The sequence below is a fragment of the Oratosquilla oratoria genome, chromosome 7 (assembly GCF_046742065.1).
Source record: "Oratosquilla oratoria isolate Oo_2021 chromosome 7, ASM4674206v1, whole genome shotgun sequence".
Lineage (NCBI taxonomy): Eukaryota > Metazoa > Arthropoda > Malacostraca > Stomatopoda > Squillidae > Oratosquilla > Oratosquilla oratoria.
The window spans coordinates 34690056-34709970 of record NC_134783.1 but is presented as its reverse complement, the minus strand read 5'-3'; the positions used below and the strand labels follow the sequence as shown (position 1 = coordinate 34709970).

The 19915-nt window shown below is 40.2% G+C and overlaps 1 protein-coding gene across 4 annotated transcripts in view; it reads right to left on the bottom strand.

Moving 5' to 3' along the window:
- Scm (Polycomb protein Scm) overlaps positions 1 to 19915 on the bottom strand; it is a 48909-nt gene that overhangs the window by 8362 nt on the left and 20632 nt on the right. For all 4 annotated transcript variants that reach the window (XM_076187934.1, XM_076187936.1, XM_076187938.1 and 1 more), the window contains exons 6-11: positions 14328 to 14565; positions 12994 to 13179; positions 12517 to 12663; positions 9024 to 9887; positions 8664 to 8867; positions 862 to 1053 (exon numbers count right to left, since the gene is read on the bottom strand). In XM_076187934.1, coding sequence (XP_076044049.1) covers positions 862 to 1053; positions 8664 to 8867; positions 9024 to 9887; positions 12517 to 12663; positions 12994 to 13179; positions 14328 to 14565 — 1831 coding nt within the window. The remainder of the gene's footprint in view (positions 1 to 861; positions 1054 to 8663; positions 8868 to 9023; positions 9888 to 12516; positions 12664 to 12993; positions 13180 to 14327; positions 14566 to 19915) is intronic.

Genomic DNA, 19915 nt, shown 5'->3' with positions numbered 1-19915 from the left:
CTTCTGAAACAGTTGATCTCAAAACACATTCAAGCTCCTATATGCCTTCCCAGACAACAACATAATATCTTCCTAAAAGTGACTTATGATTTTGAGTAGAGGCTGCTGCCAGTTTCCTGGAGGCCATGGGTTTTCTGCAAGAGAGACCAGGGGCAATGGACGGATTGACCTGCCTCCTTCAAATTGCAACTCTCTTCCATACAGTGCTATGGGTACAATCACTCCTTCAAACTCCTTTGCATTCATCCCCAGATAATTATTTCTCAAAACACTTCTCATTTCCCCAAAGACATTTACTTGCTTTCTTTCTTCTATAGTTCACCACATCCACTCTACTGACTCACATGATTCCAATTACTTCATTCTACCTCTCTTCCTTCAAATTCACCTCCAAACCATCAAACTTTTACATGCTAAGTTTCAGTTTTCTTCTCACACACCCTCCCAAACTCTGCCACCGATCGCTTCAGTCTGTCCTCAGACTCAGCCATGAGTAATGTCATCCCCACACAACTAACTCACCTCCCATTTCCTTCCACTCTTGTATACTAATGCCAAATCCCCACCACACTCTTGCATTTACTTCCCTTACCTGCCACCCTCATTTACATATACCTTGAGAAACCATACAATACAGAATTTTGGCACAGACCCCCTTTACCTTAAACCATTCACTCTCCATTCTCAACCCTCATACATGCCCAACTCCTGTTCTAAAAACTTTTTACTGTCTTCAACAAACTTCCCTCTATTACATATATGACTACATTAACACAATTACATTTATGCTAAATCAATAACTTGATAGTTGTTGCAAATTTTCATGTCAACTCCTACAAATTTTGACTTTCTTTTACTTACCTTCTACATGACTCCTTTTTGCCTGAGCTGGAGATTGCCGAGCACACTTGGTACAGTGGGCAAGCGTTTGTGGTGTGTAGAAATTTTCACAGCACATCAAGTCATCAAAAATAGATTCAAGCATATTCCACAAATCTTCTACCTTCTCTATTGGAGGTAGGCGATTGGTTACTGTCTCCCCATCAATTGTAGCTTTGAAATACAAAAGATGAAGAAATTAAGTAATGGTATTCAAACATCTGTTCATTATACATCATAATCTAAGGTTGTACATCCATAATGACCTCTTTTTCTATAAAAAAGTACATTCATATTATATACACAAACACACCAAAGACTTTCCCCCACCTTACAAGAGAGGCAGCCAAAGTCAACAGGCATAATTCCACTCCCGCCCATTCCACCCTCATTCATCACCTCTCCCTCCCTCTTATCTTGGCTCCTTCTGGATGTCGTCCCTGAATCTCACCCATTGCCCTGGGTCAGAAGCAATGCAGCAAAACAAAGCACAATGAGAGCAACGCTGCTTCATTTATTTGGTAACCCTCCCTTCCTGCCTTCTCATACATTAACATTGAAAACAGGGAAAAATCCATTCAGGCTGTGTCAATATATCAGTTCATCCTACAGGTCCAACCTTTCAACTCGCCTGTGTTTGAGATTCACTTAGTTGGCTATTTTCTTGTTGTTTTCCTTTTCCCTAGTTCCTTGATATAGTGGCATGGTGGGGGCTGCAGGTTTATTTTTGCACATGTGATACATTGTGTGCCTCACATGTCAAGATGATTATACAGTCAAACCTCGGTTTTCAAACATAATTCATTCCAAAAACCTGTTCTAAAACCGAATCATATTTTCCCATTACAAATAATTTACAAGAGATTAATTCATTCCCAAGCACCAGATGAATGGTTATTTATGTAATTACACTCTGTATCACATAAAAAATAAAACATAAAAGTGTAAATCAAATGAAAAAATAACATAAGTAAATTTAATGACAAAGCAACACTGTACAGTTATTATGTAATGTACCCTTTTGGCTGTGATGTGATGGCATAGGTGGATGGAGATGAGGGAGGGAAAGGGGCAAGTTATTGCTTGGAAGGGGAAACCCCTTCCATAAAAACTTCTGGTGATTCTTGTTAGAGTGTTTCTTCTCTTCTTTTTGGCTCAGGCAAATCTTTCTCTTGGGTTTCTTTCCTTTTTTTTCTTTCACTAAAAAGCTTTCCAATGTTGTTGTTTTAGCCTGCACTGTAAAAATTTTCTGAAATGTGACATGACATTGTCATTGAAAAGACTTACTGCTTTAAGTGCTACCATGGTGCCTGGGTGGTATTTTTCTACAAAATTTTGAACATGACCCCATTTAGCACAAATTATTTTGATTAAAGAACTTGGCATATCTTCAATTCTTTCCTCCTCCTCAGCCAATTTCTTTTGCTGTTAATTTTGAAGGTGTACAAGCTCTTCAGAGGTAAGCTCAGTATTGTGATCTTCCACCAGCTCTTCAATATCTTCACTGTCGACCTCCAAGCCCATAATTTTTCCCATAGAAACAAACAATCTCTTCAACAATAACATTGTCGTCAACAGCAGCAGCAGATCCAGCAGTTTCAAACTCCTCAAAGTCTCTCTCTGGTACAAAGCCTAGACAAAGGTTCATGCTGAACTCATGGTTCTAGTACTCACTTGGTTCCATGCATTATCAATAAAATTAACACAACTCAGGATATTGAAATGGTCTTCCCAAAATTCTCCCAAAGTTAACCGAGTGTCATTAGTAACTTGGAAACACTTACGACACACATCTTTAGCGTAATGTTTCATAAAGTTAGCTATGACCTGTTGATCCATAGGTTGGATTAGAGGTGTCGTGTTAGGTGGCAGGAATTTGACCTTAATAAAATCAGACTCACCAAATAAGTCATCCTCCAAACCTGGAGGGTGAGCAGGAGCATTATCCAACATGAGAAGGCATTTGAGTGGCAATTTTTTTTTCTTACAAGTATTTTCTAACACTTGGGGCAAAACCTCATGAATCCATTCTTTAAAAAATTGTCTAGTCACCCAAGCCTTTGTATTAGCTCACCACATTACAAGCAATTTACTTTTTATTACACTATTTCTATTGAAAACTCTTGGATTATCAGAATTACACACTAGCAATGGTTTGACCTTGAAATCACCACTTGCACCACACAGCAGAAGAGCGACTCTGTCTTTTATTGGCTTGTGCCCAGACAGCAATTTTTCCTCCTTAGTGATATAGGTTCTTTTTGGCAATTTTTTCCAGAATAATCTGGTTTCATCAGCATTAAATACCAGTTGGGGGAAAAAAACCTTTCTTTTTATAGTCACCAAACTCAACCACAAATTTTCCCGCCATTTCTTTGTTTGAACTTGCCGGCTCACCTTGCCTAACTACACTGAATTTCACTTCTGTTCTTTAATTTTTTCAAACCATCCTCCAACATGCTTTAAATACAAAATTGTCACCACTTGTACCAGGGGTTTTCTTTACTAGATCATTGTAAATTGCAATGCAATCACTTTCTCACATATAAATGCTTCAGAGATACTATCACCCGCTGTTTCTCATTTATATAAACAAGCAACAACTTTTCACTTCAAGCATTTGCGGTCTTTGTTTACTAATGACAGTCACTCCTTTTGCAACATCAGCCGACTTAATCACTTCTTTATTCTTGAGAATAGTGCAAATTGTAGACTTTGCCATTCCATACTGCACAGCAAGATCAGATACACAAATGCAATTTTCGTGTTGTGATAATTTCTTTCTTCACTTCGATTGTTTTTCTCACAACTTTTCTTTTTCTTTGATGAGTATCACATTTTGCTTTCTTTGGTGCCATGACTGAGGGCTAGTGTAGGAAAAATAAATGCTGAATGTAATAGAATTCATAAAAGCACAGTGCAACTATTCAACTCAGCAGCCAACAGATAACTGTTACATTTCGTCAGCGGCCACGTGTCAGTGTCATTCGAGAACTGAAATTTATTTTGTTTGAAAACAGAGGCATTTCCAGTTTGAATTATTTGTTTGAAAACCGATTTGTTCAAGTTCAGAGATGTTCAAGAACCGAGGTTTGACTGTACCTATCTACATACATAAAGTGGGTCCTTGAGTTATGTTGGAGATTTCTTCCTACAGATTGTCGTAAGGTGATTTTGGATGTAGAATTACCATTGCCTGTCATTTACCTAAGCTAATACACCCTAAAGTCATAAGTATACATCAATTAACAGAACCAGGCCAGAGAAAAATTAAAGGGAGAACTAATCATACAAACAAATACCAAAGGCTTTTTCCCCCTTACATGGGAGGTAGCCAAAAGACAAAGGCATAGAAACAAATCCCACCCATTCCATCCCCTACATACTCTACTCGCCTCTTATCTTGGCATTTCCTGGATGATGGGTCACCCCTGCATCTTGTCCACTGCCCTGGGTCAGAAGCAGTGTCGCAAGACACAGCACGTCACAAAAAGGCCGCTTCATTAATCGGTGACCCCACCCCCTTCTCCGTCCCCTCATGCAGAAAAGGAGATGACGGGGAGAAATCCCTTCGGACTGCATCAATTTATTTCTCATACATACTCGCTTCTCTCAATCTACATTCTACCTCCACCTCCAATCCTCCCTTTCCCGCCACATTCGCACCCAAATATCTAAAACTATCCACTTCCTCCAGTCTCTCTCCCTTAATACTCACTTCCAGTCTGCTGCCACTCCCCTTGTACATCTCATCACCTTATTTTTACCCACATTTATCTTCAACTTCCTTCTTTAGCACACCTTCCCGAACTCTGTCACTAACTTCCTCAATCCCTCCTCTGATCATGCTACAAGCGCACTGTCATCACCAAACAACAGATGGCTTATCTCCCACCTTTACCTCAAACCACACACTTTCCATTTCTAATCCTACCACAAGCTCTACTACTTTTGTAAAAACTCTTGACTGCTCTTAACAGCTTTCTTCCTATCCCATATACCTACAAAACCTCCCACAGTGCCTTCTTGTCTACCCTGTCATAATCCTTTTCCAGATCCATTAAGGCCCAAAAAACATCCTTACATTTTCCTAAAGTTTTCTCACATATCTGTCTTACCACAAAAATCTGATCTACACACAACCCCTACTTGTCCTAAACCCACACTTTTCCTCACCAATTACTCCCTCTGTTCCTCTCCTAATCCGCTAAATCAAGACCCTCCCAAACAACATTTAACAAGCTGATCCCTCTGAAACTGCTACAATCACACTTGTCCCCCTTTCCTTTGTAAAGTGGAACTATACAGGCACTCCTCCAGCACTCTACCCTCTCTTAAACATTAAATAACCTCACCAGCCAGTCCACCATCACTGTACCTCCTTTTTTCAGACATTCTGCATGGCATCCATCCAACCCAGGTGCCTTACCTGCTCTCATCATCTTAACAACTGCCTTCACTTCATCTTCCCTTACTTTCTTCCATTTTCCTCACTCATCACTCTCATTTTCTTAGCGCTTCTCACTGCAACTACCTTTCCCTCCCTATCCTCCTTTACATTTAGCAACTCCCTAAAATACTCTGCCCACCTTCTTCTCACTGCCTTCTCTTCCATTATCATCTCTCCATCTGCACCTTTTACTTTTTCTTCTCTACTTAATTCACCTCTTCCTCTCTTACCCCATTTCACATCAGAATAATGAAAAAACATAAAATGAGAGCAATCCCCACAATGACAAATCAAATTATACATACTGTAAAATTGAAACACACATTAATTTCTTCAATATGAGTCAAATACACACAGTGTTTGGATGTCTGGCGTATAAAAATGTGATGATGTATCACAATACACACACTATAAAATATAAAGATTCAGCTGTAATACTTGTCCTCTTTCACCCTGAATGTTGATAACCACAGAAAATGAGTTCAAGCCTATTCCCATAATACAGGGGTCACTTAGCTGGCATTCTCATATACCCACATGTTCCTCATGACACTGATATCAGCGTCATCATATGCTAAGAGTTAAGGACAATGTTCCCTCTAAGCTGTGCGCATGTGCGTGCACACATGCTTTACAACTAGCACACAAAGAAAAAATGTGCACACACAAGGTTTTCAAATGATAATAAAATCCATTCAATAAAGAAGTTCCACCCAAACATCAACTTATAAATTCTCTAAAAATATGGTAACTTGCCAACCAATAATTGCTTTGTTTTTTCCTCTTCTAACCCTAGTGCTTCCATTGCAAATGATATGACTTTGCCACATGGGTTGGCACATACATTACTGAGAAGGCAAGTTTGCACACAAGCAAATTTCTGCGCACACTCAAAGCAAAAAATTAAAGGGAACATTGGTCAAGGACTCTTGTAAATACCAAAAGCTCTTCTCTGACTTGCCTACATGTTGGTGGGGAGTTTCTCATGTAACATGGTGGGTGCTGTAGGTTTAGTTTTGTATACATACATACACCAATGGCTTTCCCCCCCTTACAAGGTAGTTAGCCAAAGTTAAGGCATAAATCCACTCCTATTTCATCCCCACATACTCCACTCCCATTCACCACCCCTCCCTCCCTCTTTTTTTGGCTCCTTCTGATGGACGGGATCCCTACATCTTGCCCACTGCCCTGGGTCAGAAGCAATGCAGCAAGACAAAGCACATCCACAGTAAGGCTGCTTCATTCAATTGGTGACCCCCCCCCCTTCTCCGTTGCCTCCTCATACAGGTACAGCTGTAATACTCGTTCTCCTTCACCCTGAATGTTGATAACCACAAAAAAAATGCGATCAAGCCTGTTCACAGAATATGGAGGTCACTTAGTGCCACATCCTTGATGCAAGTAGAATCCTGTGGTTGTGCTGTGTCACGCCCTTGTGTGCATAAAGTCTCCGTTTGTAATTTTAAGGCATGCCTTGCATGAATATATGTTATCAAAATGTAAAATTTATATATGTATATACTTGATCATTACTGCACAATACCAAGTCTGTTGGAGTGTGCCTTTTATGTATGATCTCAGGTAAAACGAAGCAGAAACATTCCTGATTTGGTGGGAAAAACTTGCTCTGCTTTCTCACTGGCTGATGATCTTCAAACTATCTAGTTGGATACGTTTGGCCATGTTTGAAATGTTGGCTCCTTTTCACTTAGTATATAAGGGCAGGGCCTAAGGTGACCGAGAGAGAATACAGAAGTCCAAAGTTGGCAGAAGTCAAGAGATGAGGCAAAAATCAACAGAAGTCAAAGCAGAAAGAGAAGAAAAGAAGCTGAAGCCCAGGGCTCACCTGCATCTATGTAGTTTCTATAAATCATCAATTTATGACAACGCTGCTAAAGAAGTCCTTTGGACCATAACTACGGGCAGTCTCCAAAAACGAAATTTCAAACCTTCGTTATCTGAATTCATCAAACACTATCCCGATTGCTGCTTGACTATGAGCAATGCAACTCTTGTTTTCTTCCATTAAGAAACATCATCAAATATCTATTTGACCCTGACTACAAGAAGCTTCTCCTACCAAAAGAAACTACTAGAATCTACACCTTCCAGAAGTATTGTTCACCTTAAACCACCACTACCAGAAGTTCACCTCAAACCACCCCATGACGGTTGGAAAGACTTATCTACAATAATCAAAACTTCATTTTGTCACCTGATCTTACAAATTCCTTGGTAAATAATCTAGATACTATTATTGTTATAGGTATTGTTATATCATTATTATTCTATGTTCATTTATGTTTATGTGTTGTTTTGTTAGTGCAATATTTAATTTTAATGGAATTTAATTATCCTGCCCAAACTCTGTCATTCATCTGCACTGCACACGGCCTTAACCTTTTCTATTTTGTGTTATGACTAGCCTGACCCATAGGTGAGTCATGACACTTGGCTACTACTACAAAATATAATCAGGACTCTGACACTGGCATTCTTGTGTATCCACTTGCACCTCATGATGCTGACACCAGTGTCATCGTATGCTAAGGGTTAAGGACAACATAAGTCAAGGAACCCTCATACAAACCAAAGGCTCTTATTCACACAAAATTTTGGTCACTGCATCAAAGTGGTCTATAGGTATTGTCTATACATATAAGGTGAGTTTGTAGTGAATTGTTTCATGTGATCTCTAATTGTTGTTGTTCCCTAGACTGTCTGACCAAGCAGACCTGCCTCCCTGAGGAACACCTGGGCTGTAACAGGATTTCCCTACAAATCCCTTATAGAGTGTATATTGTGTTGTTGGCTTGTACGATTATGTACAATGCAGTCTTCCATAATGTGTTGTATAGTATGGGGCAAAGTGTTGCATCCCAGACAGTTATATGTGATGTGGTCATCCAACCTCTTCTGGTAGCTTAGAAGGGCTGGATGTCCTTTTCAGGGGAGATAGGATTCAGAGGGATGGAGATCAGGGGGTCTGACATGTGATCTGTAGCTTATGATGCTATGTGTCTGTACATGGTGGTGACTAAGTTTTGGTTAACCATGCTAAATTCAACATAAAATATGTGACCTTCTTGGAGCCAAGTGGTCATACTGTTCAAGATGCGTAAATGTTTGTGCAACTATAGATGTCTAGGTAAGGACTGACAAAGTTGTTAATATACACCAATCAACGCTCAATGAAAAATCTGACCATGTATCTGTATCTGAACTAGTAACAAGTCCACTGGTTCATTATTCATAAAAGGTAACTCAAATTTCATCCTTTAACATGTGGTCTGCATAATGCCCCCAAATCTTTACTTCATAGCTGTCTTACCTTTAATAATGACCTTCCCATTGCCTTGTTTCACAAGGTTGAGTACTGATCTTGGGTCAGAAGCAGCATCTACCAATGCCTGTACTGATTCCCGTAGGACTCTGTTCAAACTGCCAGGACCAAACTGAACTGGCAATTCTGTAGATACTCTACTGGCGTCCAGGTAGGGCCCACATGAACAAGCATGGTTTACATGCACCACAACTGAAATAATAAAATGCAAATTTGCATACAAGATATGGGGATGAGGGTCTGATAGTACAACAATATTTCTCAAATACAGTTATAGCCTAATAAAGGTTGGAGACCTATTTTTTTTTCTTCAACTTAGACTTAAAAATAACAGCATAACCACCTTACCTGATGCATTTTGTTTATATACAGATGATGTATCAGGCTCCGTGACTGTGATACTTGGAGACTTTGTTGGTGCAATGAGGGGAGTAGAGACATTTGTATGTGATGTAGAAACTGAGGCCGAGGTTTGGGGCTCAGCTGATGGAGATGTGGACACAATGTTGGAAACTGGTGAAACTTTTGATGGTGATGACAGTGAAGATGATGGTGCTAATAATGAAGCTGATGATGATGTAGATGATGATGACAAAGATGACGATGACAATGATGATGAAGAAGACACACTTGATGAAGGTGATGTTATAGTTGCTGTACTTGTTGCGGCTGCAGATACTGAAGCTGCTGAAGTTGTCGCAACGGTTACACTGGAGGTAGTTGTGGGTGAAGATTCGATGCTATTACTGTTAGGTAACAAAACACTGCTACAACTAGTGGGTGATGTTACAGTGATGCTATTATTGGGTGATGGTACATTGATGCTATTGCTAGGTGATGTTACGCTGGTACTACTCTTGGGTGATGCGACACTATTGCTATTGTTAGGTGGAGTTGATAATGACACAGATGGTGATACTTTGGTGGGTGATGATAGTGAAGATACAGTTGATTTTGGTGATTGTGATGGTGATGCCAAGGAATGTGGTGGTGATTTGGGCACAGAGACGGATTCTTGTTTGATCTGAGGTGTGGGGGACTGTTGTTGACTTTTGCCAGGAGACTTTAAACTGGAAGGAGTGGAAGGAGTGGTTGAAGGCTTGTCTGGAGGCTTGTCTGGAGGTTTGTCTGTGTTTTCTTTTTCTTTCGAACTTCCAACTTGTGGTGGGATATTAAGGACCCGTGCTTTGTATCGGCTACTTGGAGGTCCCACTGGGAAATAAAATAAAAATAGTGTTAGATGACCATGTATAACCATCATTACAATATGACTTCATCCACAAGGAGCTAAGATGAGAGGGAAACAAGGGTGGTGGGTGGGAGTGGGTGTATGCCTTTGACTACAGTGGAAGAATCCCTTGGTATATAGATAGACAACACCTTTCTATTCATACATCAAAAGGTTTCTTCTCCCATGTAAGGGAGATTGCCAGTCAAGGCACGCACCCACCCCCTACCCACCCCACATACATTTGTTTCCTTTTTATCTTAGCTCTTTGTAAAACAAAAAAGTCCAGAAATAACTGAAGACAACCTATGATAAATCCATCAATGTAGAATATATGCATGGTGGAGTAGGAAGACCACAAACTGCTATGATGAGTTTGCCAAAACCTATTCATTTGAAGAATGATATTAACATGACCACTCACAGGTACAGCCATGGCTGAAAGTTCATGAGCAGGTAGTGTGGGGAGCTACAGCCAATAAGAGGCAGAGCGCTCAAACAAGTTCATTTTCCATGCCCCTCTCAAAATGGTCACCCCTCAGTGAGTGAGTTGTTGGTGGTTAGTTACGTAGGTCTTGCATTTGCAAGTAATGCATCACTAATTGTTTTGGCACACTTTTTGATATCAAAACTTCAAAAGAGAGCTAAGGTATGGAATACACATGATATGTAATGAATAAAAGTATAATGAATAACCTATATTAAGGCATGTGCTGGCTCCAGCATAAATGATGGTGAGTGAGTTCACGAGTTGCTAGTAGTTATACATACTTTATTGATGTAGGAATTAAATGTGTTACATTATGAAGATGAAGCTACGATCAACTCTTATGTATGTTAGACATAAAGTACGAGTGCACAATTTACTAATACTGCATGACATTACCAATGTTACAGCCATTATCATTACCAACATGAAAGATGTAAAATCAAATGAGAGAACTGAGCACGGTCTACTGAAACCATTCATTAGTAAAATATATAAAAAGCTCCAAATCCACGGCAGTCATTTTGAATCTCCTATGGTGTATTTTAATGTAAAAAACCAGTTGCTGAGGAAAAAAAGATTTGATCAAGACATCACTTTTGTGGTTGACAAACACCAAGCAACACTTAAACATTTAATATCATCAATGATTATTATCATTAATATTTGGGAATGGATGTAATTGCGCCGACAGCACTGTATGGGGCAGAAACATGGAACATAAGAGAGGAAGAGAGGAGTCTGAATGCATTTGAGATGAGGTACCTGCTGGATTGAGTGAGAAACGAGGTGAGGAGGAGAATGGGGGTGGAAAGGTAGTTGGAAGATAGGGTTGATGAAAGAGTATTGGGATGGTTTGGACACATGGAAAGAATGAGTGAAGAAAGATTAGTACAAGAGGTGTGGAAGGCAGAGGTGGAAAGAGTGAAAATGAAGGGGCAACCATGGATGAGATGGATAGATGGGATAAAAGGGGCATTGGGAAAGGGAATGTCTGTTAAGGAAGGACGGGAGAAGACAGAATATAGGAGTGAGTGGAGAATGGTTATGTATGGATGATGCTGTGATGCATGAAAGGAAGTGGGTACAGGTTGGGGGGTGAGGGAGTGTGTGTGAAAAAATAACGACGCAGCCTGAAGGGACTTCTCTCAATCATCTCTTTTTCTGCATGAGGGGATGATGGTGGCGGCAGTGGGAGGTTGCCGATTTAATAAAGTGACCTTGCTATGGATGTGCTGTGTCTTGTGACACTGTTTCTGACCCAGGGCAGTGGGCATGATGTAGGGATGACCTGTCATCCAGGAGGAGCCATGATAAAAGGGAGAGTGGGGTGAATGGGAGTGGAGTATGTGGGGATGGACTGGGTGGGAGTGGATTTTATGCCTTTGTTTTTTGGTTACCTCCCTTGTTAGAGGAAAAGAGACTTTGATATATGTATGTATGTGTATATATATATACATATATATATATATATATGTATATGTATACACACATTTTTATGTATATATATAGTTTCGCCTTATCAACCACATATAAATACATGTGTATAAATATACATATATGTTATATCTAACATTCATGAGAGTTGACTGTTGATTACTATATCAACAAAGTGTTTAATTAGTAGGAACTTGTGAACTCATTCACGTAGGACCATTTTTTGTATTGAAGATGTCACATGCTGTACCACAGGTTATTCGTTATACTTTTACTCATTACATATTGCATTATTCCATACATTAGCTCTCTTTTGTAATGAGTGGGCCAAAACAACTGGTAATGCATTACTTGCAAATCCCGGACCTACATACCAACTACCAATAATTTGCTCACTAAGGGGTGACCACTTTGAGAGGGGTGTGGAGAATCAATTTGAGCGTTCTTCCCTGTATTGGCTGTAGCTCTCTGCATTGCCTGTTTACAAATTTTCTGCCATGGCTGTATCTTAGTGTGGTACTGCAAATCAATTCAAAATAGCACCTACATTCAGTAGGTTTTTAAGTACAGCACCAATAAGCAAAACATTGAACAATCAATATAGGTTTCATCCTGAAATGGTGTTTTTTCTGCCAAAATTGTCAGTTGACATCTTTGAATATAATTTGTGCAGATTTTTATTGACTTACATTTCTGCCCTGGAGGTTGAAGTGGGTGACCAGACATGGCACACCATCCAACCGGAAAGATGTCTCTTGAATCATAGCGACACCAATAGTCAAATGCACCTCTCCATCCATCAAAGGTCACGTGAATCATCTCACCATTAACAGCCCCTGAGGAAGTAAAAACACACACAATTTCATAAAAACATATTACATAATTGAAAAAATGAAATAAACTCAAGAAAAATAGAAAACCATGAAGCCTGCCTTTGTCCTGAATACAAACTCCCCATCCAAGGTTATTCAAATAAATCAACTTAATCTTAATCAGTTATTTGAATAAGATTAAATCATCTGATTTTCTAAAACAAATAATTCTGTTGTTGCTTTTGTTAGTTATTATAATCATGTAGGTGCCTTGGTGTGATAGATATCTAAGAAACAGTAAGTTTATAAACGGTTTTCTTTTGGACAGAACAATAGCTGAATAATTGAACATACCAACAGTTGCTGCACATATCAACTGTGGGTTCTTCTTATCAACTGCTTCCAACTTCATCCCAACATCAAAGTGATTCTTATCTGGTGTTTTTGGTTCATTTCTGAATATACTTTGTGGTGCCACCTGAGCATTATGAAGTGTTTTCAAGAGGAACAATGGCCATGATGAAGCATTCATACGAAAACCTGAAAAGGAAAATGTTTTATCAAACTGCCCTTACTCAAACTGAGTAATCTGTTTATCCCATTTGTTTAACAATGATGAGAGTCCTAGCTTAGATATTTTGTCAAACACTAATTTGGTCTCCAGTCTGTCCCATAAGTTTGTGACATCTTCACAATCAACACTCATGTGATTACTTTCTCTTATTCTTTTGAAGAATATCTGGATCAGGAGAGTTGCTACTGAGGATGAACACTCTCCTGTATGTCTTATCAACTATATTTAACAGACTGATCCCTCTAGCTACTGCATTAATATCTGTCCGCCAATGGCTTTTTCCCCCTTCCAAAAGAGGTAGCCACACAGACATACATTACACAATATCATAGGCCAATCCATTACAACTGTTCTTCCCCTTGTAATACTTCATGTGTCATCCAACTCAGATGGCTTATCCATCACTTACACTGCTCTTTGTGTTTCCCTTTTCCTATACAGTGATTTCTCCCATTTGTTATTTTCCTGACATCTCCCAATGCCACAATAAAATCCTCCCTAACCTCCACATACAACAAATTCCTATAATACTTTAATGAGCTTCCCTTCACTGCTTTCAATTCCATTAGCATCTGCCTGCCTGCAACTTTCACCTTTTCCTCTCTATTACCCACTCTTTTTAAATCTATTATTCAGGGATGGAATGGGTGGGAATGATTTTATGCCTTTTCCTTTTTGGCTACCTCTGTTCTCTCCCTTGAGTACATTATCATCCAGAACCCCTCTGGGCATCCCTTTGGATACCACTACATAGGCCACTAACACCATCTCAACCATCCTCCAATCCACCATCCCTTCCTATCCATACTATGTTTGTATATTTTTAAATATTGTGTTTACTATAATCATTTCCCTTCTTAAACACAACTCTACCATATTCTCTCCACTACAGTTCTTACCTAACACCCCATATCTCCCTATTATTCCATCAGTTGGCTCCTCTCCTAATCTAGCATTGAGGTCCCACAAGGTTATTCCTTACAAAATTTTCTACACATTTAGTCACCACAACACCCATGGGATCATTGTGGCAGCATTCTTTCTCCCCAGCCACCACAGGCAGAACACGGTCATGTAAAGATATACAACAAATTAATTGTTATGAAAGTATTACCTAACGGTGGCTGCAGCATCCCCCCATGTTCTTCACAATGTCCTACAGGATGAATTTCATTATTGCAGTCCACAAGACGCCAGAAATCATTTTTGTTGTCTGATCCATCAAGCCTCAACCTTAATCTTGGGCCAAGTGTGCTGACAACAGTAGCAATGCAAGTTGACGTAAGGTTTCGTGGATCTAAGGCTTCTAACTTCATGCCAATCTTGAACTCATTGGGTGGTGGAACTTTATGCTGTCAGAGAAAATACATAAAATTTTACATATATAATGAAAGCAATTAAAGTTCATCAAAACCTAAACATAAAAATGTTTTCTGTGTAGCAAAGATTTAGTTTTGGGTTAAATACAGAAAAAATAAGCTGTGCACATTTTCACCAAAATACCAAAGCTTGCCAAATAATCTTTTCTATTTATCTATTTTCTTACACTTTTAGATGCCTCAGACCATCAACACACACACATTTCTATTTGAGACTAATAGAAATAATACAAGAGAGGGATGGATGGGCAGACTGCCTTTCTAGACTTACAAAAAGCATTTGATAAGGTACCACACAAGAAACTTATAAGAAAAATAGAATCAATAGGTGGCATCAGAGGAAAATTATTGGAATGGAGAGAAGACTTCCTGACTGGGAGAAAAATGTGGGTAATAATTAGAGACAAATACTTGAATTAGGAAGAAATGATAAGTGGTGTCCCGCAAGGTTCGGTACTGGCTCCAATCATGTTTGCCATATACATAAATGACATGGGTGGAGTAGAGTGTTATATGAATTTCTTTGCAGATGATCCAAAATTACTAAAGAAAGTAAGAACAGAGGAGGATTGTGAATCATTACAGTTAGACCTGGACAAAATCCGGAAATGAAATTAAAAGTGGGAAGTGAACTTCAATATCAAGAAATGTAGTATAATGAAGTTTGGAAAAAGTAAAAACAGAATATCAAGATATTATAAAATTGGTGAAGAAGTTGTTGTTGTTGTTGTCGTTCCCTAGACTGTCTGTCCGAGCAGTCCCGTCTCCCCAAGGAAGGCCACAGCCGAAACTGGGTTTTCCCACAAATCCTTTATAGAGTGTATGTTGTGTTGTTTGCGTGCATGATTGTGTATAATGCAGTCTTCCATTATGTGTTGTATGGTATGGGGTGAAGTGTTACATCCTGGGCAGCTGTTCACAACACGGTCGTCCAGCCTCTTCTGGTAGCTTAGAAGTGCTGGGTGGTGACCGCATCGCAGTCTGGCCAAGTGGACTCTGTCCTACGAAGATGGTGAAGAAGTTAAATAAGTGAACTTGGAAAGAGACCTTGGAGTAATAATCAGCAAAGACATGACACCGGACAAATATATCAATAAAATAGTTGGAGAAACTTTCAACCTATTAAGGTCAATGACTACTTGGATGAGGAAATGATGGAAAATATACTAATCACACTAATAAGACCAAAACTGGAGTACGGAGCAACACTATGGTCACCCAGTACTAAAAAGAATATAAAGAAATTAGAATACAAGTGCAACGATAAAGTTGGCATCAACTCTTTCCAAATTAACATAGGAACAAAGGTTGTCCAAATTGGAATTACCAACTCTGGAACAAAGAAGAGAAAGAGGAGATCTGCTGATTATAGAATCATGAAAGGAATGGAAACCCTTGATAGGAATGATTTACTAAAATGGGACAATGAAAAAATATATATATATATAAAAGGATAACTATAGAAGAGATCTGGAGAGAAAGAGCAAGAGAAAAAAGCTTCCCATACAGTGACCTGGAATGATTCAGATAAACAGTGTGTGCAAACACTATTCAAGATTTTAAGAAAAAACTTGATGCTGAAAGATACAAAGGCGGGTCACCACGAGCATAGCTCCCTTCCCATATAATACAACTATATGTATATATATGCAACAGCTGCCATAAGTTTGGACACAATAATGCTGACATCAATACGCCACAAATTAGAAGTCCCTTGCCCTCAATATCCCAAGTGAGCCAGATATTTTTTCATATGCCTGGCAGCAGGACCAAAGTTGGCTGCCACCAGGGCATGCAGTGTTTCCAGGCTTGGTGCTGTTTGAGATTCAACAGGGGGAGGATTACATTTCTGGAGCTCAGCACTTTTCCTTCAATTTTATGTAAATTCTCAATGGTTTGGTATCTGTGTTTCTGGCTATGGGTAGTGGACATGAAATCAAATGTGACAAAATTGCTGCTATAGTGGCCCTGTTTCAGGCAGGGCATTCTGTGAGGGAAATCTCTGAAAACACTGGAGTTACAGTGCGTTCAGTGCAATGCTGGTTGTTACGTTTCAAGGATGGTGGGGTGGGGGGTCACTACCTACCCCACATCAGCATTGTGACATACCCAGGAAACTCACACCATGCACTTTAACTGTTATTAACTGTGAGACAGACAAGTCTCCTTGTAAATCTACTAAACAAATTCAGCAGGAAAACCCTTGATTATTGGGTGGTATGTCTCTTCACACTGTGTAATGCTGCTCTCCTAATCCATTATTGCATTTCCTCCCTCTATCAGACACTGCTTCTGTTACCTTTCATCCTTCTTGTATCAAATACCATTTTGAGCACTTCACCACTTCCTCCTTGACACATACCCATTATTCTTCTACTCTTGCTCTCCTTATATCCTTCACTACCTCCCACATTTCTCTCAGTTTCAAATATTTTTTTTTCTTCATCCTTCTCATTCAGTTTGTCTACTCTCAACACATCTCTACCCCCCTCTCTTTTTAATTTTTAATTTACCTTCATACACTCTTTCCCTTGGAAACATGAACATCCAGCACTCAATCCTCCCTTTGGGTACCACTATGTAGTCTACTAATGCTCTATTAACCAATCTTTTCCATGTACACTAAGCTTGGCTCTCTTCTTGAACAATGTGTTTGCTATCATTAACTCTCTAAACACATCTTCAGCATCATCTCTCCTCTATAATTCTTAATTGGCACCCCAAACCTACTCAAACTCCCTCTATTGGCTTATCCCTTATTCTAGTATTGAGATCCTCCAACACCACTACATTAAATTCTATACACTTATTTAAATAAATACAAAACGTCTCCCATTCTGGACTACCAAGACCATAATTACTCACAAACAACTATATCTCCCATCCCAACCTCACCTTCACCACATTATCCTGAATGACATTTTCCTCCATTCCCCCATGCACTTTCCTACCTCATCACTTAACAGCAGAGCCAGGTCCTGGAGCCGCAGCGTCTACGTCGTGGGACCACCCCCCCAACCCCAAGAGTTGGGGGCCAAATGGCGGCAACCAGCCCTGGCCACCGGCTCTACGCAGGTGGCACAGATCCCTAAGAGGAGCTACGCCTGCCTTGGGGAGTACCACAATCCTTTTTCTCAACATGCAATATTACGTTTTTTCTGCACCGAGGGGTGATTTTCCGGCGATCACCCCTCTTCTTCTACTTTTAGCCGGAGATGTAGAGAGCAATCCTGGGCCCACCACAAAATACACATGCCCAACATGCTCTAAACCCATTACTTCGAGCAGACAGACAAAGGGCTCAGTTCAGTGCAATATGTGCAAAAACTGGGCCCACCTCACTTGTACAACACTTGCTGACACAAACCAATACACAAACACTTGGACATGTTCTACCTGCCCTCCAGTAACCCCACTCCCACCTCCCCAACCACAGCCAGCACCCTTACCCACTCCCAATTTCCCTTTGCCCTTATCCCCAATCAGTACTCCCCTTCCTTTGTCCCCAATCTCTCCTTTCCCCCCCTCTAACCCAGATCCTATACCTTCCCCATTAACACCCCAACCTCAACCCCAAACGGCAACATACAACACATACAGAACACACGACATCAACATATTACAACACAACATTGATGGTACTAACACAAAAAAAACACGAACTCGAACACTTTCTTAAACAACACAACATACACATTGCAATTATACAAGAAACAAAACTAAGACACTCATACAAAACACCATCATTTCATAATTACACCACCATCAGACAAGACCAGACCGACGGCAATGGCGGTGGACTCATCACCCTGATCCACCACTCCATCTGTTTTGTGGACACAAGTGCCACAACCAAAATTCTCCTCCCTACCACAGATAACACTACAGAAATCCAATCCATTTGAATCTGCACAGGCAACAAATCAACACTGACAATAGTTAATATGTACATTCCCCCCCAATCATCCCCCACAGTTCCAAACACCTTCAGACCTCAATTTAGCCAACTAGCCTAAATCCCCAACCTGATTATGGGTGGTGACTTCAACGCCAAGTCATCTGCCTGGTATGTCAACAACCCTGACAAAGACAGAGGGCTTGATATACAGACTCAGTTGGACTCATTGACTATCATGAACAACATACATAATCATACACATATCCCACACCAAGCCCTCTACACTCCCTCCTCTCCTGATATCACCTTCTGCTCCCCCTGCCTAACCCCAACAACATCATGGAGAGTGGTCGGAACCCTTGGTTCTGACCACCTTCCAATCATCATCACCACCAAAACAAGATGCACCCCAGTTGGCCACAGATACACATACACCAATTACAAGAGAGCTAACTGGGAAGCTTTTACTGAAGAGACAGAACAACATTTTGAAACACTTAACAGTACACCAATCACAAACATAAACAATGCTGTGCACACTTTTAATACAATCATACAAAACGCAGACAAGAGATACATCCCTAGAGGCAGCAGAAAATCACACAACCCCAACTTCACACCAGAAATCCAAGGCCTCATCAGACAATGAGACACACTTAAACATAATACCCCCACACCTATCCCTCAAAACATAGCAGACCAAATACAAACACTAAACACTGTGATTGCCAATTAAATACTCGAACAAAAAACACAAAATTGGCAAAACTTTATCAATACACTTGATCACAAAACAAACACCAGCAAATTGTACAAAACACTCAACAGCATTACACTATCCAACAGTAACACAACACGCTCTCACACAGCAATAATCACAACAACAGACAATCTACCCTCAAACAGACAACAAGCAAACACACTCATAAATCATTTTGCACAGACAAGCCATCTCACTTCTCACCCTGACGACCGAAGCACTATTTGACATAAGAAAGACTTTCCCACAGACTCAGACTATACACCCTTCATAGACAGTCAGACATACATACATACATATACCAAGGCTTTTTCCCCCTTACAAGGGGGGTAGCCAAAAAAGAAAAAGGCATAAAATCATTCCCACCCATTCCATCCCTGAATACACTCCACACCCCTCCACCCTCCCTCTTATCTTAGCACCTCCTGAATGACGGGTCATCCCTGCACCTTGTCCACTGCCCTGGGTCAGAAGCAGTGTCGCAAGACACAGCACATCCACAGCAAGGCCGCTTCATTAAATCGGCGACCCCCCCTCTCCGTCCCCCCATTGCGTAAAATGAGAGGACGGGGAGAAATCCCTTCGGGCTGCGTCAAATTTTGCTCACACATACTACCTCAGCCCCCATCCACCCACCCATTCCACCTCATGCAATCACAACATCA